Source organism: Homarus americanus, unplaced genomic scaffold, assembly GCF_018991925.1.
Source record: "Homarus americanus isolate GMGI-L3 unplaced genomic scaffold, GMGI_Hamer_2.0 scaffold46197, whole genome shotgun sequence".
Taxonomy (NCBI): domain Eukaryota; kingdom Metazoa; phylum Arthropoda; class Malacostraca; order Decapoda; family Nephropidae; genus Homarus; species Homarus americanus.
The window spans coordinates 3,805,705-3,833,282 of record NW_024723050.1 but is presented as its reverse complement, the minus strand read 5'-3'; the positions used below and the strand labels follow the sequence as shown (position 1 = coordinate 3,833,282).

Here is a 27,578-nt window from a genome sequence, read left to right as displayed (position 1 = left end):
CAGGGGGGTCCTGGGGGTCTGGACCCATCTTTTCAGCATAGAATTCCAATACAGTACTTTTTCTTTAGTGCAGTATTGTACTCAGGCATTTTTATATAGTAAAAAGTTATTACTCTTGACCTCAGATTATCTCCTGATAATCAAGTGCACATGGCTTCAAAATGACCACAAAATGCCCATGGGTGGGCTCACTATGGTCGCCATAGTCCACCACCCACAACTTCCTGCAATCATCTCCTTGGTATGCAGTGACAGGTGCACCTCGTCCAATGTGAATGGCCCCAGGCAATGTATCATACCAATTGAAGTCGCCTTAATTTAAAATATAGTACACTACATTCTCTCTCTCTCTGCATATACAGTGGTCCCTCGGTTAACGATTTGCCTTCCATAAGATTCTTAACTTCGGTTAACGAGCAATCCCTCGATTAACGAGTTTTTTATGAGCCGAGTTCAACATGTTTTTGCTTGCATTTGGCGGTGCACCAGCTGTAGTATTAGTCCGCCAATACAGTAATCGGTTTTAGGGCTTAAATTCCTTACTATTTTAGTAAATATCAAGAAGTTTATACTATTCAATAATTTTAAAAGTTTAATATTAACTTTTTTAGTCATTCTAACAATTATTGAACATAATTGAAGGTAAAGAAACTAGTTTCTGGCATGCCATCCAGCCTGTTAACACACCAGACAGGCGTTAGTCTCTCTCTGTTTTCACTGGAGGTAACATCTTGCTTGAGACTCTTCAACTAAATGCTTTTTTTCTGTGTTTCCAAGCAAATTATTGGTCATTTTGAAATTTATTTTACATATTGACAATATATTATGCAGTGCAGTGTTGATTTAAAGAAAATAATCTTGAATTACACCAAGAGAACTAAAATTTTATGGGTGAAATGGTGCCATGGGGTGACTTCTCTTCCACCCCAATGCCTTCTCTTCTTCCTTCTCCTCCACCCCCATTCTAATTCCCATCATCATCATCCAGGAGCCTTCTACATACACACCTCAAAGTAAGTGTACTTTTCTACCTTTTTTGTTGAATTTAGGCAATTTTCGGTGAGCTGGAACCAATTACCCAAAAAACCATTGAAACAATGGTTTTGGTTAACGAGCAACCTGCTGGAACGAATTGTGCTCGTTAACCGAGGGACCACTGTACAGTATCTTGCAGAGTTTAATATTTGTGTTTTTTATTTTTTTTAATACCTCTGTACATTCATATAAGAAATGTTAAAAAAAACCCAATAATGCTAGTTTAATGTTGCTGTTGCTGGTTATTGTCCCATTAGGTTTGGCATCTATACAGTAAAGTGAGTGAGGTGTATCTGAAAGTTCCTGTAAAAAGATTGGGAGTTATAAGGTAGTGCCCTTATTCTACACCTTCATTGATATACAGTAGACCTTTGCCATTTGTGAGGGATAGGTTCCAAGAAATGGCGCGAATTGGCAAAACCGTGAATGGCAACTTATACTACCTTAGTGCACTACTGTATACTTATACCAAACATTTGATCAGCGATGGGCAGCACTCATACCCTCTTTTAACTTATCTAATAATAAAACTTTGTCAGGGTCATCACTGACTTCTGCCTTTTACATTTCACCCCATAGGTATCACAAGCACTGACACTAGGCAGTCTTTTAGGGGCCATTTTACACAGAAACACCAAATATTTGAGAGTACAACACGAGATCCTGCGTGGGATGACTCGTTGTGCTGTGAGAAAAGGCTTGCAAGCTGCCTCGATAGCCACCATCAGCTTACCGTGAATTGCAAACTTGCGAATGGCAAGAGTCTACTGTAGTACAGTACCTTGTTTGGTTTCTACATTCAGTATATCTCCACATATTTATTAGCCCCAAATTTCAAGGAAAATAGGTTTTTTTATGATGCTGAGAGGGAATCAAAACTTAATTATAATTGTGCAAAGCTTCTAGATATAAAGCAGATCTAAATGATTGTTAACAAATGGCAGTCGTGTGCGTATGGCATTAAATTATCTGTCAAAGATGTTATGAACCATACTGATATACTGGGGGTCCCCGGGTTCTATTCCTGAGGATGTTCTTAAGTCGGAACACATGTTATGCTCATACAGTACCGTAATTACAGAACAATGTTTAAAATTACACTATATCATAGCCTAAGTCCTTATATACATCTAAAATCACTTAATTTAAGAGAAAAGAAGAAATCGAATGACAATTTACAGTAAATGAAGGTAAAAGATAAGTCATCAGGTAAGTAAAATATTGTAGCTTTTGAGTTTAACCCTGTTCGTATCGGGGGGCGTTTGTAAGTACAGTGGTCCCTCGGTTAACGAGTGCTTCGGTTAACGAATTACCTTCCATAAGATTCTTAGCTTCGGTTAACGATCAATCCCTCGATTAACGAGTTTTTAATGAGCACCCCTCCACATGTTTTCGCTTGCATTTGGCGGTCCACCAGCTGTAGTACAGTATTAGTCCACCAATACAGTAATCGGTTCTAGGGCTTAAATTCCTTACTATTTTATTAAATATCAAGAAGTTTGTACTATTAAATAATTTTAAAAGTTTTATACTAAATTTTTTAGTCATTTTAACAATTATTGAACATAATTGAAGTATAGGAAGCTGGATTTTTGCGCGCCAAACAGCCTGTCAACACACCAAACAGGCGTCAGTCTCTGTCTTTTCAGTGGAGGTAACATCTTGCTTCAGACTCTCTTCAACTAAATGCTTTTTTTCTGTGTTTCCAAGCAAATTATTGGTCAATTTGAAATTTATTTTACATATTGACATTACAGTATATAATGCAGTGCAGTGTTGATTTAAAGAAAATAATCTTGAATTACACCAAGAGAACTAAAATTTTATGGATGAAATGGCACCATGGGGTGACTTCTCTTCCACCCCAATGCCTTCGCTTCTCTCTTCTCCCATCTCCTCCACCACCATTCTAATTCCCATCATCATCATCATCATCATCATCATCCAGTAGCCTTCTACATACACACCTCAAAGTAAGTGTACTTTATTACCTTTTTTGTTGATTTTAGGCAATTTACGGTGAGCTGGAACCAATTACCCAAAAACCCATTGAAACAATGGTTTCGGTTAACGAGTTTTTCGGTTAACGAGCAACCTTCTGGAACGAATTGTGCTTGTTAACCGAGGGACCACTGTAGGACATTCGTAAGTTGGGGACCCCCTGTACTGTAATTTCATGGTCTTGGGTTGATTTTTAGTTAAAGTAAATTAATGTTTAGATTTCTTCATTAAATGGTTTTAACACTATAGTACAGTCGTTTAATAGGTAAGATTTGTAAGTAATGGTTCTATGCTTGAAAGGTTAGCACACGATTGTAAATACTGTACAGGTACAGTACAGTACAGTAATTTTAAATGGTACAGTAGCTCTTTTCTTACTGTAGGAATGACGGTAGGTTCACCGCCTTTAAAAATCTATAACAAACTTATTTTGCTTGAAACTTGGGGCTAAAAAGAATGTTGAGTTATGTCTAAATACAATATTACTGATGATAGATGTCAGAAGACAGATCATAGGTTGATATGCTCTACTTGTTAATGAGAATATGAACTAATACTTTTAACAGGTGGGTTTGATGAAAATAAAATGAATCAAGAAACACCACATGCAAGAAATACCTGTAGAAATGGTGAACCAGAAGGAAGTGAGGACCTCTTGCCCAAGAAAGCCCACAGGAAAGTGACTGCAATTGTCGTCGGTGCAGGTATGGTACTTGCCATTTACAATGTATATTACTGTTACAGGTGCAATATTAGGAAGTGACAAAGTTATTTCAGATTTGGAATAGGTATTTAGATACATAAGAACATAAGAATGGAGGAAACTTCAGCGGGCATATTGGCCCATACTGGGCAGTCCCATTTACACCCAACCCCTATTGCTCATATATCCATCCAACCTATGTTTGAAGCTATCCATCGTATTCGAGTCAATAATGATGTTTGCTAACTTGTTCCATTCATCCACTACTCTATTTCCAAACCAATGTTTACCTATTTCGTGCCTAAATCTAAATTTGTCTAATTTAAAACCATTGTTACGAGTTCTCTCCTGGTTGGATAGTTTGAGTATCTTTGTTACGTCCCCTTTGTTTAGCCTTGACTTCCATTTATACACCTCTGTCTCTCGAGGGAGTGCAAATTAAGACTTTTTAACCTGTCTCTGTACTCGAGGTTCCTAATGCACGGGATTAGTCTTGTCATTCTCCTCTGAATTCTTTCCAATGATTCTATATCCATTCTGTAATACGGTGACCAGAATTGAACTGCGTAATCCAAGTGAGGTCTCACAAGCGCTAGATATAATTTTAAGATGACCTCGCTAGTCTTGTAACTAACACTCCTTTGTATGAACCCAAGTACTTTATTAGCCTTTTTTCGAGCAAATACACATTGCTTACTTTGCTTAAGATTCCTACTTATCATTACTTCTAAATCTTTCTCACATTCGGATTTCTCTATAACATCGTTGTTCATCTGATATCTGGTTTCTCTGTTTACATCTCATAGACTAAGTACTTTACATTTGTCCACATTGAATTTCATCTGCCATTTTTCAGACCATAAAAAAAAAATGTCTAGATCTTCCTGTAGTTTTGCGGAGTCTTCGTCAGATTTAACTACACACCCTATTTTAGTGTCATCAGCAAATTTACTTATGTTGCTGCCTACTCCGATATCTATGTCGTTTATGTATATAATAAATAATAATGGTCCAAATACAGAGCCTTGGGGTACTCAACTTGTGACGTTACTCCAATCGGATTTAGTGCCGCTAATCCTCACTCGCTGTTTTCTGTCCTGTAACCACGCACTTAGGCCCGGATTATGGGTAGGGCGTACCGGGCTTACTCCCAGGGCCCCCCCACATCTAGGGCCCGCCCACAACATTGTAAAAAAAGTTTTAAAAACCTTTACCACAGAGCGATAAACAAATGGAACAGATTGCCTCACACTCGCTGTGCACCACTTACGTAACTCCACCAGGCCGCCACAAATATTTCCTACAAAACTCGTGTTTGGTGAACTGATTTAACTTATTTAACACAGAGATTAAAATAAAATAATAAAATGGCTGTATAAACAAGTGAACACTACACCACACAAACTTCTTCAAGATCCAAAACTAATTCTTCAATCAGCAGTAAATTCCCTGGTTTTATGCCGGGGCGCTCCTGCTTAACACAATTGCTCAAGGTATTGGATATTTGGACCCATATTCTGGAACAGGGTGGTAATATCGACAATATTTACCTAGATTTTGCCAAGGCTTTCGACTGTACCCCACGAAAAGCTGAAAATCATACTGGAAGGGTACGGAATTCGGGGAAATGTCCTAGTGTGGAGAAGACTTTCTACATGACCGCAAGCAGTGTGTGGTGATCAATGGCACGAAATCGTCATCTGTACCTGTCACAAGTGGGATACCACAGGGCAGTGTATTGGGCCCACTGTTGTTTGTTTGTTTCATAAATGACATATCTGACTTTGTACACTCCTCCATACAAATGTTTGCCAATGACGCAAGTTATTTCGGGAAATTAAGAACCAAGCGAACTGTGAAGAGCTGCAGAAGGACCTCTGTGGGCTCCAGGAATGGTTGAAGAAATGGCTGCTGAGATTCAATGTCACGAAGTGTAATTGATTTTGATTTTGCTGCTTGCAGCGGCTACTTTATTGTGCACCCCACACTCATCCTGTGAGCGGTAGCGCAAAAGGATTACAGAGTAGGGTTTACAAAGGGTCATAATAATTAACCCCCGTTGTCAGGATATTATGACACTGAATGTTACACAGTATTTCATTTACATTATTTGTTTAGTTCTGTACATAAAGGGTAACTTATTCACAAATGCGTGAGTACAGGCGTGTGAGGCAGTATGTCTGGCCTCACACTTTGTTATTCACATTTACGGGAGGTATTCAAGCACATTGCGTATTTGGTTCTGTACATGAGAATTGATATAGTTACTAAGTGCAAAAAAGTGGATACAATCTTAATATGTCGGCTATCTTGCCATTAGAGATGAAGTGTTGTGCCATTTCACACACAGTGTGCTTGGACCTGTCCTAAAAGGTTCTATCTTCACACAGTCGAGGACGTAGTGTTCAAGTGTGTGGCCATATGTATGGCCACACACTTTACATTTAGTTTTGTTTACATCTGCTTGAGGAACATACTGCCAAAGGTACTTATATCCTAACCTTAATCTAGCGGTTACAACATCTTGTAATCTAGTGATCTTGTTACTTGCTCCATATACACGTTTCACTTGATACATCTCATCATGGTAACCTATGGATCAACTAGTGCCTGTTTGCACTTGTCTACTTGCGTCAAACTCATCAATAAGTTCTTTCCTAATTACAGTTTTAAGGGTTCTTTTTGACAGACCCAAATTGTATTCAACGGTGTCTTTGTTAGACGCGAGTTTGGCAAGGGCATCAACTCTGTCATGTTACGAAGTGTAAGAGGATGCACCTGGGGCGTACCAACGGTAAGGAGGTGTATCATATGTCCCAACGGGATGAAGAAACTGCACTAGTTGAGACTGAATGTGAGAAGGACCTAGGTGTGTATGTTGACAATGAAGCTGAAGTTCTAGGGCCATTGCGAGAAGAAGGTAAATCAGGCAAATAAATTATTGGGTCTTATAAGAAGGTCGTTCAGATATCTAGACAGTCCATCCCTCGTAACGATCTTCAAGAGTGAAGTGCTTCCCCATCTGGAGTACTGTCGCCCCGTCTGGTCCCCGAGATATGTCAGTTGGTGGAAAATGTTCAAAGGAGGGCCACCAGACTGGTGCCTGCACTTCGGCACCTTAGCTACCCTGAGAGATTGGAGCGCCTGAATTTGCCTAGCTTATACTACAGACAGGCAAGGGCGGACCTATTTGAGGTGTATAAGCATCTCAGGGGGCACTACTCAGTCGTGTGTCCTTACTTGGAGCTGGCGGATGCTTGCCCCACAAGGGGTCACAGCTCAAGATTGAAGAAGCCGCAAGTCCAGAAAACTGTGAGGGCAAACTTTTTCGGAGTGAGGGTTGTAAATTCTTGGAACAATCTACCAGAGAGTGTTGTGATGGCACCGAGTGTGAGCTCTTTCAAGACAAGACTGGACCACACTGGAGCGGGTTCAGGTACATTCAGGAGCCGGTGCATGCCCAGTATTTGCCAACAGTGCGTGACAGAGACGTGGCTGATCGTCTGGGCGGCTAGCGAGCCGATCTTTTGGTGAAGAGTATAAATGAAAAGGAAAAGTAATCAGAGACGTGACCGATCGCCCAAGCAGCTAACGAGCCAATCAGTGGCGAAGAGGATAAAAGTAAAAGTAATTTGTTACTGGTGTTTTATTGGCAACTTGCCATTATGATTATTGTGCTTATTTTATTGTGTTAAATACAGTACACTTCACTATACTTGTATTGTAAACTTAATTATAGCTACTATAGAAAGCTCTGTACAGTTAACCCTCACTTTACGCGGTTAATGTAACCCGGAGGGTCCCGCGTAAAGTGAGAAACGCGTAAAGTGAATAACATAACATATGGGATTAATTGAAATGGAGTCCGGGCCGATCCGCAAACTCCACTTTTTGACGACACACAACTATGCTGTAGTAAAAATATTATCTTAACTTTATGATGGTATGCACACACAATTAATAATTAAGATAAATATCAATAATATTAGGTTTTTTAACACTTACATTAGTAGAAAAAATGGCTGGGCACACGGGGATGGGCGGTTGGTTCCGAGACAGAGGGCAGATTATTGGCCCTCACCTGTGTCACTTGTATCAATTGTATCACTATCCACCACAGAGGCTTGCAGGGCCTCTTTGTCAAACTCCCCAAAGTCCATATAAGTCCATATCCTCACCATAATTATCACTATCACTGACTTGGGCCGGCTGTGGTGGGTGGCGGGTGAAGAACTGGTAATGTTTTGATGACTGGGCGACCTTGTGCGCACCATGTTCGCGCCGCTTACACAACATGGCGGATGGCGGGAGGTTTGGATCCAAAAATGGCGCGGCTCGCCAGCCGCTCTCCGCGTAAAGGGGTACACGCACCGCGGAATGTGAGCATCCTGGGTTCCGGCAGGGCACCGCGTAAACGTGGAATGTGGGACCGCGTAAAGTGAGGGTTAACTGTATTTATATTTTTCATCCTTAAGGTAGTTATTACAAGTCAACTTTGTTTACATAGAAAAATGTAAGGATGCAGAGTAATACAGTAGCCTTTTGTTTGCATATAAAGCTTAAGAGTAAATAAGGTAAAACAGAGCTATTTGGGTGCTTTGTGGCCTGACAGGCAGACTGTGATTACGTGGGTGACCAACGTGGCTACTGCTTACAGGATGATTGTAATTACAGCTCTCGATGACTGCAGTACAGAATTGAGATTGAAAATACACAAAATTTATTTAATATCACTGCAGCTTCAGTAACTGTAGTCTTCACTATTATCCAGTGATCCCTCGGTTAACGAGCACCTCGGTTAACGAGATTTCGGTTTAGCGATTTACCTTCCATAAGATTCTTAACTTCTGTTAACTAGCGATCCCTCGATTAACGAGTTTTTTACGAGCCGACCTCAACATGTTTTCACTTGCATTTGGCGGTCCACCAGCTGTAGTATTAGTCCGCCAATACAGTAATCGGTTTTAGGGCTTAAATTCCTAACTAATTTAGTAAATATCAAGAAGTTTATACTATTCAATAATTTTAAAGGTTTAATATTAAATTTTTTAGTCATTTTAACAATTATTGAAGGTAACGTAACTAGTTTTATGCGCGCCATCCAGCCTGGCAACACACCAAACAGGTGCCAGTTTCTCTGTCTTTTCAGTGGAGGTAACATCTTGCTTGAGACTCTCTTCAACTAAATGCTTTTTTCTGTGTTTGCAAGAAAATTATTGGTCATTTTGAAATTTATTTTACATATTGACAATATATAATGCGGTGCAGTGTTGATTTAAAGAAAATAATCTTGAATTACACCAAGAGAACTAAAATTTTATGGGTGAAATGGTGCCATGGGGTGACTTCTCTTCCACCCCAATGCCTTCTCTTCTACCTTCTCCTCCACCCCCATTCTAATTCCCATCACCATCATCCAGGAGCCTTCTACATACACACCTCAAAGTAAGTGTACTTTTCTACCTTTTTTGTTGAATTTAGGCAATTTTCAGTGAGCTGGAACCAATTACCCAAAAACCCATTGAAACAATGGTTTCGGTTAACGAGTTTTTCGGTTAACGAGCAACCTGCTGTAACGGATTGTGCTCGTTAACCGAGGGACCACTGTATTATGCATTAAATTATATATTTTCTTGTTTCTCTACTCATTTAAGCATTTTCTAAGCTGAAGATGAACAAATTTTTTTTAGTGAGTCTATGGTTTGTGATGGGTTAATGTCATTGAATCTTTCATATGAGTGTACCACACCAGAGACTGATTGATTGGTCAGAATTCTTTGCTCTATAGTGCACCTAAGCTTATATCATGTGGTTTTGGGGCAAACAAATTTTGGGCTGGAACACATCTCCGCTTTTCAGATGGGGTCTTATGGGAAATTGGGTCTTGGTGAAGAATAATTCACTAAACAAGCACTGTTTCAGGAATGCATATCACTCATAAGGTGGGACTTGCCTGTATGTTATTCAACACAATTTTTGTCAAATATATTGTATACTGTACACTGTTTTTTTAATTTTCGTTTATTTTTTTAGTTATTTTAGATGAATGGATTTCCTTCCATTTGGTAAAAAATAAAATGTGTTTAAGTACTATAGGTATGTTTTGTAGACTGCATTTTATCAATAAAATTATTGTTCTGTATAAAATATTTTGAGTGATTATGATTCATTGAGTGAACAGGATGACTACACCATTTTCACAACTGGTGTGTCTGCCTCCACAGCACTGAGAATGTTTTGTGATGACCATTACCAAGACTGCAATAAGCCATATAGCATGTACAGTAATGTGAAGGATGAAAATAAGCAGATAGGGCTACAAATCTCATGAGTTTGTTGTGGAAACCTGCAGATACTTAAACTTGGATGCTGTACTATACGGTGGCTGGTGCAGCATATAAAATGTGGATACTGTGCTCAAAATTGCAAAAAGTAAATCTATGGTTGGAGAGGGATTACTTTATTACAATAAATCATGGAGCCAAAAATATGGCTAAGATTTCAGAATCTAGCTGGAGGTCAAGGAGTTTTTATATACAGTACTGTATTATTTATTATGTCTTTTTCTTTTTTATGCTAACAGGTAATAGAGGAAAAAACTATGCCAGATATGCAGAAGATTTCCCTCACCTGTTCCAAGTGGTGGCAGTAGCAGAGCCAAGAACACAAGCTCGAGAATTTGTAAAAAATAAACACTCCTTATCCCAGGACCGGTGAGCCCCCACTTTAATTATTTTTATACATCTACAAGTATCTCTTTAATTTCATTCTCTATTGAATGTACAGTACAGTATTTAGCATTTATTCATGGAACTGTAATATAGTAGAATTAGAACCATAACTATAATTGAAATTTATGTTGGGATGATAATTCAAAGTGGTGCTTTCTTACTTTGTTACTTTTATCCTCTTCACCACTAATTGGCTCGTTGCCACTTGGGCGGTCGGTCACGTCTCTGTTATGCACTATTGACAGTTACTGGGCATGCACTGGCTCCTGAATATATTAGAGCCTGCACCAGTGTTGGTCAAGTCTGGCCTTGAAAGAGCTCACACTCGGTGCTGTCACAACACTCTCTGGCAGAATATTCCAAGAGTTCACGGTTCTCACTCCCAAAAAGTTACCCCTCACATTTTTCTGAACTTGTGGCTTCTTCAACTTTGAGCTGTGACCCCTTGTGGGGCGGACGTCCACCAGCTCCAAGTATGTACAGCTCCTCCCCGACTTATGATGGGGTTAGGGACCCAAATCCAGGTCGTAAGTCGAAATGGTCGTAAGTCGAAAATGCTTAAATAATACAAAGAAAATCTAAAATGGGTGTCTCTTTTTCTTCTCAGCACCACAAAACTCTCACTTTTAAGCTTGCCAGCCATTTTAAAGTGAATTACAAACGAAAATTTTGTCAGTACACAGTGCAACCACTGGCGTTGGAACTCGAAAATACGTAATTTGACAAAATTTTGGTACTAATGAGGCGGTTGTATGTCCGGGTGGTCGTAAGTCGAGTAGGTCGTAAGTCGGGGAGGAGCTGTACATTCGACTGAGTAGTGCCCCCTGAGATGTTTATACACTTCGATTAGGTTCCCCCTTGTCCGTCTGTAATATAAGCTAGGTAGATTCAAGCGCTCCAATCTCTCTGGTTAACTGAGGTTCCATAGAGCAGGCACCAGTCTGATGGCCCTTTTTTGGACATTTTTAATCAAATGACAGTCTCTAGCATACCTCTGGGACCAGACGGGTGACAATACTGCGGACGGGGAAGCACCTCACTCTTGAAAATTGTGACGAGCGAAGGACCATCTAGATATCTAAACGACATTTTTATAAGACCTACTAGTCTAATTGCCTGATTCACCTTCTTCTCACAATGACCCGAGAACTTAAGTTCATTGTCGACATAGACATTAGGGTCCTTTTCACATTCGGTTTCAATTAATGCAGTCTCTTTGTCCTGTTGGGACATATTATACACCTCCTTACTATTGGTGTGACCCAGGTGCTTCCTTTTGCACTTCGTGATTTGAATCTTGGCAGCCATTTCCTCGACCATTCTTGAAACTCAGAGATCTTTCTGCAGCTCTTCACGGTCTGTTTGCTTCTAAATTTCCCTAAATAACTTGCATCATCTGCAAACATTTGCATGGAGGAGTGTATAGCTTTTGGCTTCATTAATCGAGCAGACAAACAACAACGGGCCCAATACACTACCCTGTGGTACCCTGCTAGCCACGGGTACACATGACAATTTTGTACCATTTATCACCACACACTGTTTGCAGTCATGCAGAAAGTCTTTGGTCCACGCTAGGACACTTCCCCAAATCCCGTATCCTTCCAGTTTGATTCTCAGCCTTTCATGGAGTACGCTGTTGAAAGCCTTGGCAAAATCTAGGTATATATTGTTGATGCTTTCGCCTTGTTCTAAAATTTGAGTCCTAACATCTAGTACTTTAAGTAATTGTGTTAAGCAAGATCAATGAGTCAATGATTTTTGTATTATGTGAAGTACGTTGAGATTGGGTATGAGGAGTATTTTTAAGCAAGACATACAGGGTAGTTTTATAATTTGTAATTATGTTTAACTTCTTCTAGATGCTTTGATAGCTGGGAGTTTCTGGTTGAAAAGTCTAAACTAGCTGATTGTGCAATTATTGCCACTCAAGATCAACAACATCTTCAACCTACAGTTGCACTTGCGAAGAAAGGGTAAGTCATAAAGATATTTATATGTACTTGTGTATGTATCAATCTGTCCAATCTCTCAGTTTCACCTTCTTCCCGGTTACATGGACTGAAACAGAGATACATTATGATGCACTGCTAATATTAATCATAACTATTATCCATTTATAAACATTTGTAAAAATATTCACCTTGTCTTGGGGGATATTGGTGTTTAAACTTTTTCAGGACTTAAAAAGAGCGACATCTTCCAAGTCCAGGCAAATTTTGTAAACAATTATACAGTCATGCACCGGTTAACGTCCTAGATACGTTCTTGGAAACGTGACGTTAACCGAAATGGACGTTGTCCGATCATCACAAATTTTTTATTTATACTTATGTGTATGTGGAATATTATATACGTACATATACACTTTTACTGTTAAATCACTACTGTAATGTGATACAGGTGATTAATTTTTATCTCTTGTGCAAAATACATGACGTTTATATTAAAATTATTCACTGTTTTACAAGGATTCCAGCAACGCCAAGCAGATGGGGGAGAGAGAGGGTGCGAGGGGGCGTGGGAGGAGGGGAGGTAGTACGTTTGACAGTTGGCACAGGCCCAGGTCTAACGTGTGTATATTTATCAGTTCTTAGGTGACTAAGCTTCTCTCTTATAAAAAGCCAGTGAAATGACCTGGGTGAATATAATTAACATAGCTGGGATTCTTGTAACATACTGATTAATTTGAATATAAACATGCTATAATTTGCACTAGACAAAAAAATTTTAGTACCGTAATCAAATTAGTACATGTGCACTCCAGCTTTGCACTAAGAAATTTATGTAAATCTACCCAAAAATACAGTTGAAAAACTTTTTTATAAAATGTACTATACTGTACACTAATGTACAACAATTTTTATCTCTTGAGCAAAATATATGACGTTTATATTCAAATTATTGGCTGTCTTGCAAGGATTCCAGCAATGCAAATTATATTATCCTAACTTTAGTCTGAGATATTATATAAAATAAACATAAAGAAATCACCAATCTTTTATCTTGAACACGAGGGTGGTGGGAAGACGGCAGGGGGGAGTGGGTGACAGAATGTCTAGCGTTTGTTTGTTTATTTATTTGAGATTAGATTTGACAGTTGGTGCTGAAGGCCTGCGTGTTTATTTATCATTACTTAAGAGTGACTAAGCTCTTCTCATAATTTTCCACCCAAATGACCTGGGTGAATATAACTTACATTGGAAGGATTCTTGTAAGATAGTAATTTATTTGAATTTTTTTTTTCAATTTAAATTTTAATTGTTTATTCCTTGATAGAGGAAGCGGGATCCTGTTGCTGTCACTTGGTACCCCTGTACCATAACACCAGAAGCAACTGGCCAGTGTCACAAGTATATACAGTGATCCCTCGGTTAACGAACGCCTCGGTTAACAAAATTTCGGTTAACGAACTGCCTTTCATAAGAATCTTCAATTCGGTTAACGAACAAAAATTCGGTTAACGAATTTCTTACGAACCGACCTCAACATGTTTTCGCTTGCACTGGCTGGGCAACCAGCTTTAGTATCAGTCCGCCAATACATTAATCGGTTCTAGGGCTTAAATTCCTTACTATTTTAGTAAATATCAAGAAGTTTATACTATTCAATAATTTTAAAAGTTTAATATTAACTTTTTTAGTCATTTTAACAATTATTGAACATAATTGAAGGTAAAGAAACTAGTTTCTGGCATGCCATCCAGCCTGTTAACACACCAGACAGGCGTTAGTCTCTCTCTGTTTTCACTGGAGGTAACATCTTGCTTGAGACTCTCTTCAACTAAACACTTTTTTTCTGTGTTTCCAAGCAAATTATTGGTCATTTTGAAATATATTATAACAACCACGACTATGATTATAACAACCACAACCATGATCATAACAACCACGACCATGATTATAACAACCACGACCATGACTATAACAACCACGACCATGATTATAACAATCACGACCATGATTATAACAACCATGACTGATTATAACAACCACAACCATGATTATAAGAACCATGACCATGATTATAACAACCACGACCATGATTTTAACAACCATGACCATGATTATAACAACCACGACCAACCACGACTATGATTATAACAACTACGACTATGATTATAACTACCACGACTGATTATAACAACCACGACTCATTATAACAACCAGGACCATGATTATAACAACCACGACCATGATTATAACAACCACGACCATGATTATAACAACCACGACCATGATTATAACAACCACGACTATGATTATAACACCACGACCGATTATAACACCACGACCGCCACCGCGGCCAACGACCATGATTATAACAACCGACCATGATTATAACAACCGCGGCCATGATTATAACAACCCGACCAACCGACCATGATTATAACAGCGGCTGATTATAACAACCCGACCATGATTATAACAACCACGACTATGATTATAACAACTTCGACTATGATTATACTGCTTCGACTATGACTATAACAACCACGACTGATTATAACAACCCGACCGCGCGATTACTTAACAACCCGACCATGATTATAACAACCCGCGAATATAGTTATAACAACCACAACTCACGATTATAATAACCCGCGACCGTGATTATAACAGCCACGACCATGATTATAACAACCACGACTATGATTATATGAACCACGACTATGATCATAGCAAACACGACCATGATTATAACAACGACGATCATGATTATAACAACCACAACCATGATTATAACGACCACGACTATGATTATATCACCATCGACCATGATTATAACAACCACTACTATGATTATATCAACCACGAGTATGATTATAACAACCACGACCATAATTATAACAACCACAACCATGATTATAACAACCCGCGAATATGATTATACTCAACACAACTCTGAACGCAGCCGCCCGACCGCGGTTATAACAACCACGACCGCCAGTTATAACAACCCGGCCATGATTATAACAACCTGACCATGATTATAGCAACCGATATGATTATAACAACCACAACTACGATTATAATAACCACGACCATGATTATAACAACCACGACCATGATTATAACAACCACGACCATGATTATAACAACCACGAATATGATTATAACAATCACAACTACGATTATAATAACCACGACCATGATTATAACAACCACGACCATGATTATAACAACCATGACCATGATTATAACAACCACAACTACGATTATAATAACCACGACCATCTATCTAATAAACTATAGGAATAGCCATGTGTGTGTGTGTTTGTGTCTGTTCTGGGCAGCCGAAACGGCACAATCGTTTTTCATCAAACTTGGTGGAAAAATCGCAAAAAATTTGTAGAGTGGAACAAACCTGGGCCCATGTCAATGGTTTCTTTAGGAAGACATTAATTAACCATTTTATTTACGCTGGAAAATGATGTCGCTGTATGCTGTCAGCCGGACGGCGGTTGCGCGCTAGCCAAGCATGAGCGTTCGAACTTTCACGCCTCGGTAAACTGTACAACCGGACTCGCCACCGGGCACGAAGGGCCCACGATCACTTGTAAGTACAGTATTATAGTACAGGGGGTATTGGAATACCCCCTGTATATACAGTACACATACTCTACTTGTAATTTATAAAATGACAGTTAACAGTATACTGTATATAGTATTTTCTGTCCAGATACCACATTTTACTGGAAAAACCAATGGCAGTGACGGAAGAAGACTGTCGTGCCATTTATGATGCTTGCAGGGACGCTGGGGTTATATTGGCTGTGTGTCATGTATTAAGGTAACAATTTTAACAAGTATTTTTACATAAGAAAATAATGACTTTCTTTACAATTCTTAGATTAATATTAATCATAATTTTATTACAGTAGCATTCATTGTAGAATACCAGCTCTTAATTACATTGATAATGGAATAAGGGAAAATGATGATTATATGTACAGTATTAAGATATTTATGATGCTTGAAGAAAAATGTTTCTTGACAAATTTCTTAGCTCCAACTGATTTCAGAGCACATGAAAGGACACTCAAACACCTGCACACAAGAAACAGTTCTAGTAGCTGATTGATTTTAAGATTTAAAGTCCTAATATTTTCTCTAAATCAAGGAAGCAAGTTGATGTACTGTCCCATAAGGTGTTGTTAAAGGTGCCATAATAACTGTAAATTTAGTCTTATACCCAAAGAGACATTTTGTTGACAGTGAAGATCACCAAAGAATTTGTTCTCTTGGGAATATTCATTTGTTTCATCCTAAATTTGTATGAGGTGAGAGACAGAGAGAGATGGTAGTTGTATGAGGTGAGAGACAGAGAGAGATGGTAGTTGTATGAGGTGAGAGACAGAGAGAGATGGTAGTTGTATGAGGCGAGAGACAGAGAGAGATGGTAGTTGTATGAGGTGAGAGACAGAGAGAGATGGTAGTTGTATGAGGTGAGAGACAGAGAGAGATGGTAGTTGTATGAGGTGAGAGACAGAGAGAGATGGTAGTTGTATGAGGTGAGAGACAGAGAGAGATGGTAGTTGTATGAGGTGAGAGACAGAGAGAGATGGTAGTTGTATGAGGTGAAGGAGTGTTAGTGAGTTGTTATATGTACAGTATAGTATAAGAATAACAATGATGCAGACTGTCATATTTATTATAAAATTCTCAGTAAATTAATTTATTGTAATGAAAAATAATGTTACTGTACAACTGCATAATGTATTGAGTGATAAATAGGTTTTGGATATGTTGAATTTATAACCTTATATTTTTTGTTCATTTGTGATCAGATACCATCCACCTGCCAGAAAGCTGAAGGAGTTAATTGAATCAGGAGTAATTGGAGATGTTGTCAACATCAACCACACTGAACCTGTTGGGTTCTGGCATTTTGCTCATTCTTTTGTCAGAGGTAAAGATTTATATAAAATTTTTAGATTGTGATTTTTTTTTTGGTACCAGTACTTAATTTAAAGGGATACTGCTAGTCATCCCATTGTATTTTGTAAAATAAAGTAAATTTATATATATATAAAATGATGTGAATTTTAAATTGCTTTACCTCTACGTATATTAAAATTTACATTAGGAAGAATTTCTAAGTCATTAATCTCTTTATTGTGCTGCAGGAAATTGGGCCAATTCAAAGAGAAGCACATTTTCACTGCTGGCTAAGTGTTGCCATGATGTTGATCTCATTGCATATTGGATGGGAAACAAGAAATGTGTTAACCTCTCCTCCTTTGGTTCATTACATCATTTCAGGTAAGTGAAGAAATTACTTGGAAAAATACAGTCATGTTCAATAGAAAATTTGAAGCTTTTTGTACAGGTGTCTGTTTTGTTAACTGTAGCTGAGTCCTACATTTTAGAAGACTTGGACCTTATTGTTTGTGTATTTTGTATGTCTTTAAAGCCATATTTCCTTACACATATCTATAATTTCTAAGCCATATGTTTTAAAAGGATTAAAATTCACAGAAAGGAAAAAAAACCAGAGGGAGCTGGAGACCGTTGTCTACAGTGCCCAGTAGAGGCTTCCTGCGCTTACTCTGCCAAGAAGATCTATCTAGATCCTGCACCCAGTAAGCCACGCTGGCCTATGAGTGTTGTGTGTGACATTGAGGATCCGCCTGAGGGCTATTTGGGCAAATTAAAAGAAGCTATTGAAACTGGTAAGATTAACATGCCCACACAAATTTTAGAGCGTTTTGTTTTTGTCCTTTCCATTGATCATACACTTTTTCTTTTACTTTTATCCTCTTCACCACTGATCGGCTCATTAGCCGCTTGGGCGATCGGTCACATCTCTGTTACTTTTCCTTTTCTTTTATCCTCTTCACCAAATGATCGACTCGTTAGCCGCTTGGGCGATCGGTCACGTCTCTGTTATGCACTGTTGGCAAGTATTGGGTATGCACCGGCTCCTGAATGTACCTGAACCTGCTCCAGTGTTAGTCAAGTCTGGTCTTGAAAGAGCTCACACTCGGTGCCGTCACAACACTTTCTGGTAGATTGTTCCAAGAATTCACAACTCTCACTCCGAAAAAGTTTGCCCGAGCAGTTTTCTGGACTTGCGGCTTCATCAGTCTTGAGCTGTGACCCCTTGTGGGGCGAGTGTCCGCCAGCTCCAATTAAGGACACTCGACTGAGTAGTGCCCCTTGAGATGCTTATACACCTCAATTAGGTCACCCCTTGCCCGTATGTAGTACTGTATAAGCTAGGCAAGTTCAGGCACTCCAATCTTTCAGGGTAGCTGAGGTGCCAAAGTGCAGGTTTCTATCCTTTGATACTGTAAAAATTTAAAGTTGCAGGGCTGCCATAATTCAAACACGCTTGTTAAGGTAGTGCAGAATACATACAGAGTACGGGAAATGCTTTAATTATTCCATAATCACATTGTAGCTTTTCTTTGTGGTCTCATGCATTCTTATTCTATATACTGTACTGTAATTACCTTCACAAATTAATGATTTCCCTTATCATTTTTTTTATCTCAATGTTTTCTTTTCTTTTTACAGCCAGTATCTGTGTGTAACCACATTTATTTACTTATTCAGCTGTACAATATTCTATTCTTTTCTCAGTATATTTCCTCAAAGCTATAACTAAAATGCTAACACTATGCCATTTCCAGCAAGTGGGAAGTGGTAGGCTAGCCAAAGACATTCATGTGAATGGTAGGCAATTCAAGGTTCACTTCAACAGGACAATGAGACTAACCTTATTCTCACAGGATTGAATCTGTCTCTTAAGGGCAGGGAGTATAAAGTGCTACTAGCTGACCCAAGGAGCCCTTAAGTTAAAGAAGATTTTTCCTTCTTTTCCAGGGAGAAAATCTGTCTGATGACTTGCTTTTAAATAACAATAACATTGACTCAGATTAACACTGTATTTGGCTTATGTGAAGAGCTATAATGGATACTTGCAGAATAAAATATTATTAATGTATTTTTATAAAAAAAAAGAATCGTGAAACACACACCCACTTTTCAAAGTTTAATAGAGAAACAGTCTGAAGGCATCATCAACATCTATTATCCTGAAGCTACCATACAAAAAAATTGTTTTATAATTTCAAACTCCAATCATATAAGATAATTGTATGATACAGTATCATCATTTATTTATTTTACTTTCAACTAAACATATCTTGAATTTTTATGGGATTTGCCAACTGTAAGGATACACAATTTATATTGTTTTTCAGTACTGTAGTAGTTGTGGTAATTGTGTACAGGTACAGTAGTTGTATGCTTCACTAGAATTTTTAATTATTTTCAGGTCCTTATGGAAATTGTGTTTACAACACTGACAATGATGTTTGTGACAATCAGGTAAGTCATTGTTACATACTCCATGTATGGAAACTATGTTTTGTGTAGAGTTATGCTTACATCATTCTTATGTAATTATAGTTGAGATATTGAGGTAACACATTATGAGACCTGCAAACAGTGTCTGGACCAAAGCAAGTGTTAATGTGTTGACTGTTCTGGCCATTTGTTATGGTAAAATTCCAAACTATGATGGGAGTTTTTGGCATCTTCTCTTTATTGGGGAACTGTAAAAGTGATAAAATGACCAAGTACAGTATATTAAAAAGTAACTTTGTAAAACACTTGAGAAGTCAAACAAAACCTGTTTTAATTGGTGGAACTGAGAAGCAACAGGCTGACAGTGCTGTGTTTTGGAACTCGGGCATATGATGATATGAATATTTAATAGTTTGAAGGAAAAGGGGAAGGTGATGGGTGAGTCACCTTTTTCAGAAAACCTGAATATTAGATCTGTGATGCAGTGATCCCAGCATTTTCAGATTTCCAAGTACGTACATTATTGTACATACTGTAGTTGGAAATTAAAAGAAATAAAAGTCTCGATTTTATGGGGTAATAAAAACTAAAAGAAAAGAAAACATCATAATACAGGATAAATGAGGTCTAGTTTTGAAACATTATCTCATAAAACACTAGTACAGTATTACTCCGCTTTACATGGTTTCACTTTCCGCGATTTCTCATTTACACGAACCGGACTTTCACTTTCCGTGGTGCACCTACTCATATACGCGTGAAGTATAATTTTTTATTTTTTTATTTAGCTCATAAAATTCATACAAATTACCCGGCCAGAATATAATTTACATTGCTGGAATTCTTACAATATGATGATCATTTTGAATATAAACATCATGGATTTTGCATTAGACATACAAATTTTAGATCTAATGTAATAATTTGGTTTACACAAAGCAAGTATTTTATCTTTTGTGCAAAATATATGAAGTTTACATTCAAAATATTCCCTGACCTGCAAGGAATCCAGAAATGTCAATTATATTATCCTAACTTTAGTCTGAGTTATTATTTATTACTAAAAATGTAAATTACTATTTTCTCCCAAAGCTTCTCTGGTAGGGAGGGAAGGTGGGGGGTGGGGGGGAGGGAGGGAGGGACCGACCCAGCTAGGGCCGAGTATTTTGATTGACAGATAGTGTCCTTGAAGAATATTTCTTTGTTTATTTAATGAAGATATATGTTTTAGCTCATAAAATTCATACAAATTACCCGGCCAGAATATAATTTACATTGCTGGAATTCTTACAATATGATGATCATTTTGAATATAAACATCATGGATTTTGCATTAGACATACAAATTTTAGATCTAATGTAATAATTTGGTTTACACAAAGCAAGTATTTTATCTTTTGTGCAAAATATATGAAGTTTACATTCAAAATATTCCCTGACCTGCAAGGAATCCAGAAATGTCAATTATATTATCCTAACTTTAGTCTGAGGTATTATTTATTACTAAACGTTAAAATCTAGTGTTTCACCCAATCATTTCTCAGAGAGGTAGGGGCCAGTGAGCTGGGAAGAGGGGGGGGGGGATTTGAGTCCATTATTTGAATGGACATTAACCTGGCGACTGTATTTCTCTTAAATATTAATTGTGTGGGCATACCATCATAAAATTTAGATGTTATTTTTACTACAACATAGGTATTGTGTCGGAAAAAGTGGAGTTTGGGGGTCGGGCCAGTCTTTATTGGAATTAATCCCATATGTTCTGTTGTTCACTTTACGCGGTTCCCTGTGGGTTCAATTGACCGCGTAATCGGGGTACTACTGTATCTGGATTGGGATAGTGAAGTTTTATCTTAGAATCAACAAAACTGGTGTGTCACTCCAGTTTGGTGTTGATTGAATTCTTGATAAAGGTTTGTTGAAGCCATCATCAGTATATCAGTGGACAGTTGACAGTTTCTTGCTATACAGTTGGCCTCACTATAGAGTATGGTTACCCATGGAAAATGTTATCTACACAATCATCTTACTTTAACCTGTTCACTCTGTCTTATCACATACGGTAATCATTTGTATCCTCATAGAGCAACTGCCTGTATAGTGTGCTGAAATTACTGTAATTGATCCACAGGTGAGACATTAGTACAGTACTGTATGAAATAAATTTGTGGCTGATATAAGTGTCATATTGGTATGAAATTTGTATGATGATTTAAGAAAAAAAATCAGGCAGTTGTTTAAAGTAGTAGAATGAATTATATGTGAGACATAAATTGTACAGTATAGTTTGGTTTTACGCCATTAATTAAACCCATGGGGGTCCGCGTATAAAGTAAAACGCGTAAATAAAATAACAGAACCTATGGGATTAATTGAAATAGAGACTGGGCCGACCGCCAGACTACCCTTTTTTTTGGCTATCGCCGACACAATACTGTACATTGTAGTAAAAATAACATCTTAATTTTATGATGGTATGCACACACAATTAATATATAAGAGAAATATCAATAATATTAGGTTTTTTAACACTTACATTAGTAGAAGAGATGGCTGGGCACACGGGGATGGGGAGTTGGTTCCGAGCAGAGGGCAAATTATTGGCCCTCACTTGTCTCTCTATCCACCACAGAGGCTAGCAGGGCCTCCTCGTCAAACCCTTCGAAGTCCACATCCTCACTATCACTGACTTGGGCTGGCTGTGGTGGTTGGCGGGTGAAGAACTCGGTGATGTTTTGTTGACGGCTAGCATTGATGTGGTCGTGATACAGCTGAACATAGGGCTCCTGGCATTTCAACAGAATGTTATAAGACACTTCGTAGCGATGATTGATTGGGTCTTTGGCAAGGATGAGCTTCATTCTCTCAGCTAACTCGGTGACATCCTTCACATCAGCATGTGTTAGTTTCTGCTCTTGTTGTTCTGTTCCACCTCACTGCTCACTGATGTCATCATCTTCCAACATCTCGTCCTCAGTCACCTCAGGTTGCCTGATTACCTCCAGGATGGCGTCGTTGGTGGTCTCGGAGAAGCCTGCAGCTCTAACACCTTGTGCAGCCTCTCTTGCATTCTCCAATGCCACAGCAACAGACTGAGCCTCGCCAGCTACCGCTTGCCTCTGCCTCCCACCTGGGATACCCTCCAACACAAGCCGCCACGCGTGCCGAATCGTTGCCACAGATAGCTGTCCCCATGCCTCCACCAAGAAATCTAACAGCCTTCTTCACGTTAAACAGCTTCCAGAACTTGTTCGTGTTCCTTGTCCTCGCTCTCGCTATCGGTGCCACTCTCTAGGTTCTGCAGTTCATCCTTGGTGTTGATGAAGTCGTTCAGGAGCCGAAACTTCTTGGCGGTGAAAGCAGCCTTCACGTTGCAAATCAACTCCTGATCCATGGGCTGGATTAACGACGTAGTGTTAGCGGGAAGGAAGACCACTTTTACGTTGGGGTGATGATCCAACAAAAGGGGCGAGTGTCCTGGTGCGTTGTCGAGAAGTAACAAAATGTTGAACGGCACATTATTTTCCTCGCAGAATTTCTTGAGATCAGGAACGAGACAGTTGTCAAACCAGGAGAGGGACAGACCAGAAAACTTTCACGCCTTCCCTGAGGTTAGCCAGTGGACATTTAATTTGCTCATGTCCATATTCTTGTAGGCATGAGGCTTGCGGGCTTTGTGGATCACAGACAACTTCAACTTAGCAGTGCCAGAGGCATTGATGGTGAACAGTACGGTGATGCGCAGCTTCTGCATTTTGCGTCCCAGACACTTGCTAGCAGACTTGACTACGAAGATCTTGGATGGCAATTTCTTCCAGTACAACCCTGATTCATCCATATTTAACACTTGGTCGTCGGTGTACTGGCCTTCCTCCATAATTTCCCGTAAAAATGGGGGAAAATTCCTGGCGGCAGCCTGGTCGGCACTTGCTCCTTCTCCGACTATCTCAATATTCGTGATCTTGTTGCGTCATTTAAAACCTTTCAGCCACCCAGCGGAAGCACTGAAGGGCTTGGGCTCCGCAACTCCCATTTTTCTTGCTACTGCTGTGTAAAGTTCCCGGGCGTAATCCTGCAGTGCCCGAGTGTCGACCGCCATGTTCCTTCTTGACTGACGAATAATGTAGCTTACCAACAGACTCTCTCTCTTCAGCAGCACCTTAGTGTGGCAATATTTCACCAGCGAGGAACCTACAGACTTGGTAATGTTCATGTGTTCATTGATTTTGCCGGCATCCTTCTTGATAGTGCGGAAGTGCGGATGTTGATTCATTCACTCCATATTGTCTGGCCAGATCCATCTGTCTCGTGCCTTTTTCTAACTCCTGAACGATCTTGTACTTTACCTCATAGCTTAAGGCGTGTCGCACCTTCTTGGGCTTGGGGCGGGTTGGGCCAGGTAGTTCAGGGCTTCTCGGGGGTGGTGGGGGTCCAGCGGAAGCCATTGTGTAGAAAGAAAAAACAAAACCGGTTCCTGGGCACGAGTGAATATACGCGGGAACAGTGAGACTGACTCGGCAGCGGTGGAGAGCATGGGTGGCGGGGGTGGCAAGGATAACTAGACCAATCACAGCGTGCGGCGGAGGGGGTGTGTGGGTGGTAAGGATACGTGGCCCAATCACAGTCTGCGACGTCAGCACCCAGCACCTTGCCCTGTAAATAATAATTATCTCTTCTGAACAGGTGCCGCGTAAATGGCCGTCCGCGTAAAACCAGACTATACTGTATGTCCCAGTGTGGTTTACTTACCTATGGCATTGATCTAAACTAGAAAGACATCCAGCAGATATACTGTACAGTGATCCCTCGGTTAACGAAAAAAATTCGGTTAACGAATTCCTTAAAAAATTTTCCCAACATGTTTTCGCCTGCTCATCAGCTGTAGTATTAGTCCGCCAATACAGTAATCGGTTTCAGGGCCTAAATTCGTTACCATTTGAGTAAATATCAAGAAGGTTGTACTATTCAATAATTTTCCAAGTCTTATATTAAAATTTTTTAGTAATTTTAACAATGATTTAACATAATTGAAGTACAGGGAACTAGTTTTTAGCGCGCCAAACAGCCACTTGACTCACCCAGAATGGCGTCAGTTTGTGTCTCTGCTCAGTGGAGGAAGCATCTTGCTTGAGACTCTTTTGAACATAAACTATTTTTATGTTTTTACAGTACAATTATTGGTCATTCTGAAATTTATTTTACATATTGACAATATATAATGCAGTGCAGTGTTGATTTAAAGAAAATAATCTTGAATTACACCAAGTGAACTTAAAATTTTATGGGTGAAATGGTGGCATGAAGCATGGGGTGACTTCTCTTCCACCCCCACTGCCTTCTCTTCTCCCTTCTCCTCCACTCCCACTTCTAATTCCCATCATCATCATCACCATCATCATCAACAACCAGGAGCCTTCTACATGCACACCTCAAAGTAAGTGTACTTTACTGCATTTATTTTTAGTTTGTATGTAATTTTCGGTGAGCTGGAACCAATTACCCAAAATCCCTTTGAAACAATGGTTTCGGTTAATGAATGACCACCTGGAACGAATTGTGTTTAACCGAGGGACCACTGTATAGTACATGTTTGTACATTTGTTTCTTGAGAACTCTTTTGGTAGAGGGGGGGTCAAACAGTAGACTAGAGTGTATGAATTTCAGAAAAGATTGTTTCCATAGAGAGAGAACTATATGAGTGAATATAAAATCATGAAATGCATAATTTATGACCAGTGATTCATTCAACTAGTGACAGTCACACTAGCCTCTGATATTTCTAGAGTGGGTTACTTTTAGGCTAGGCTGAGGCCACCCACCCACTGGCATGGTCACAACACTTGGGCCAGTTAGTGTTTATGTAACACTTTACACTGGTCTGAGAGGATAGCGTACCTGCCTCTAGAATGTACAGTAAGTTGCCATCTAGACAAAGCAGACTCTGCCAGAGATGTCCTAGTTTGTGAATTTGAAAGTCTATTGTCCCCTTCCCTTGTCTATGAAATGAGATTTCATATTTCAATCCTTTGTTTTGTGAATTAAATAGTGCTTCCATAGCTGTACTATATTGAAATGTTCCTTTCAGATTGTCAATTTTGAATTTAGTGATGGGGCAACAGCAACACTAACAATGGTAGCCTTCACCCAGCAACTGTGTGCCAGAAAAACAGAAGTGTATGGCACTCAGGGACAGCTGGTGTGGGATGAGTCCAAGGGACATATTGTCCAGCAATTTGACTTCTTATCCCAAGCATCAACAGTTCATCAGTGTAAAGAGGTGAGAATGATTATTTGTTAAACACTGTGACAATATCCTGTTGCTTTTATAGCCTACAGAACCCTGTGAGAGATTCTATCACAAAGCATCTTATAAGCAGAATAGGCCATTGCCTGTAGATTGTGTAGTACTTGACAGCAGGAGACATAGCCTATTGGAGGAATCTTTTATTTCATATCTGGAAGCACTCTTCACCATTTATTCCAGCTAATGGGGATATCACTGCATTGTCTTGGACTTCTCCAACTTGAGATGACGATGAATAGATTTATTGTACAGCAATTTATTTAATTAAGTTAATTCTACCAGTATATTTTAATATTTTTTTTATAAAGGTCATGTACAGCTACCTGTTTCTCCACATTTAGTTTTAGAACATAATTAAAAGAGAACTTACTCTCTTTTAATGGTAGCCTTTGTATTTTATAGTGTTTTTCTTGCAGAGCTTCAGAGCCCCTCCTGGGTGGGGTCACGGTGGGGCAGATTTTTTCTTAATTGAAGCATTTGCAAAAGCGGTGGCAGAAGGTGATAAAGCGTATGTCTTATCAGGTATGTACTGTAATGGTATTTTGTTTGTGTGTGTGTGTGTACTTTTCTAATATGAGGTTTGCGATGATATTAGCAATCTTTTAGGGCAAAAATGTGAAATTGGCTTGTTAAAATGAGTGATACAACTTTATTAGCATTCAATATAAGTTTGGTTTTATTTCTCGTAAATTTAATTAATTAATTAGAGTATCGTAGATAATATGAAGGAGATCTTTGACTTTGTGAGTAATAAATGACAGTATGTGAAGTAACAGTTACAGTACAGCTATATTGCATTAAGGTATGTTGGTTGGATTAGAACATACCACAGTATATTAAGGTTAATTGAGATTTCAGTATAAAATTGAGTGTGATGGTAAATTGTTCCTATTGTAACTTTTTCAGGCCCAAGTGTATCTTTGGAAACGCACCTTTTGACATTTGCTGCAGAACATTCAAGGCTGACAGGCCGTGTTGTGAGGCCCAGTGAGGATCCTCGATGGATGGTGTAGTATTTGAAGGATGGGAGAGAGAAAAGTGCAGAAGAGAAGATGATCGAAGGAGTCATGGAGTTATATTACCAAAGTTTTCAAACAGTTCAGTAGAAGAATGATAATTCATTCTACGGTATATAGTGAGAAAGATGGTCTGAAATATGTGATCTTCCAAAGCTTCGTAGTATTTTCCCCATAGGTATAGGTACAAAATATTTTTTGTTTAAATTTTATGGAGCCTTTTTGGGTTAAATCTATATACTGTATATATATATATATACACACACACACACACACACACACACACACACACACAAATTTCTCGGTTAACGAATTACCTTCCATAAGAATATTCATTTCGGTTAACGAAATTCTTACGAAAATGTTTCGACATGCTTTGGCTTGCTAACCAGCTGGAAGATTAGTCTGCCAATACAGAAATCGGTTCTAGGGCTTACATTCGTTAAAATTGGAGTAAATATCAAGAAGGTT

General features: G+C 38.9%; 1 protein-coding gene across 5 annotated transcripts in view; it reads left to right on the top strand.

Annotated features, from left to right (window-relative positions):
• Nucleotides 1–27,362, top strand: part of LOC121863286 — a 31,389-nt gene extending 4,027 nt beyond the window's left edge. For 4 of the 5 annotated variants that reach the window (XM_042361868.1, XM_042361867.1, XM_042361866.1 and 1 more), the window contains 11 exons: nt 3,603–3,740; nt 10,323–10,452; nt 12,333–12,446; nt 16,153–16,263; nt 17,261–17,382; nt 17,600–17,735; nt 17,952–18,145; nt 19,756–19,808; nt 25,873–26,064; nt 26,508–26,613; nt 26,998–27,362. In XM_042361868.1, the coding sequence (XP_042217802.1) occupies nt 3,623–3,740; nt 10,323–10,452; nt 12,333–12,446; nt 16,153–16,263; nt 17,261–17,382; nt 17,600–17,735; nt 17,952–18,145; nt 19,756–19,808; nt 25,873–26,064; nt 26,508–26,613; nt 26,998–27,104 (1,383 nt within the window). In that variant the 5' untranslated portion in view covers nt 3,603–3,622 and the 3' untranslated portion in view covers nt 27,105–27,362. The remainder of the gene's footprint in view (nt 1–3,602; nt 3,741–10,322; nt 10,453–12,332; nt 12,447–16,152; nt 16,264–17,260; nt 17,383–17,599; nt 17,736–17,951; nt 18,146–19,755; nt 19,809–25,872; nt 26,065–26,507; nt 26,614–26,997) is intronic. The other variant, XM_042361870.1, reaches the window with a different exon arrangement.
• The last annotated feature ends 216 nt before the right edge of the window (nt 27,363–27,578 follow it).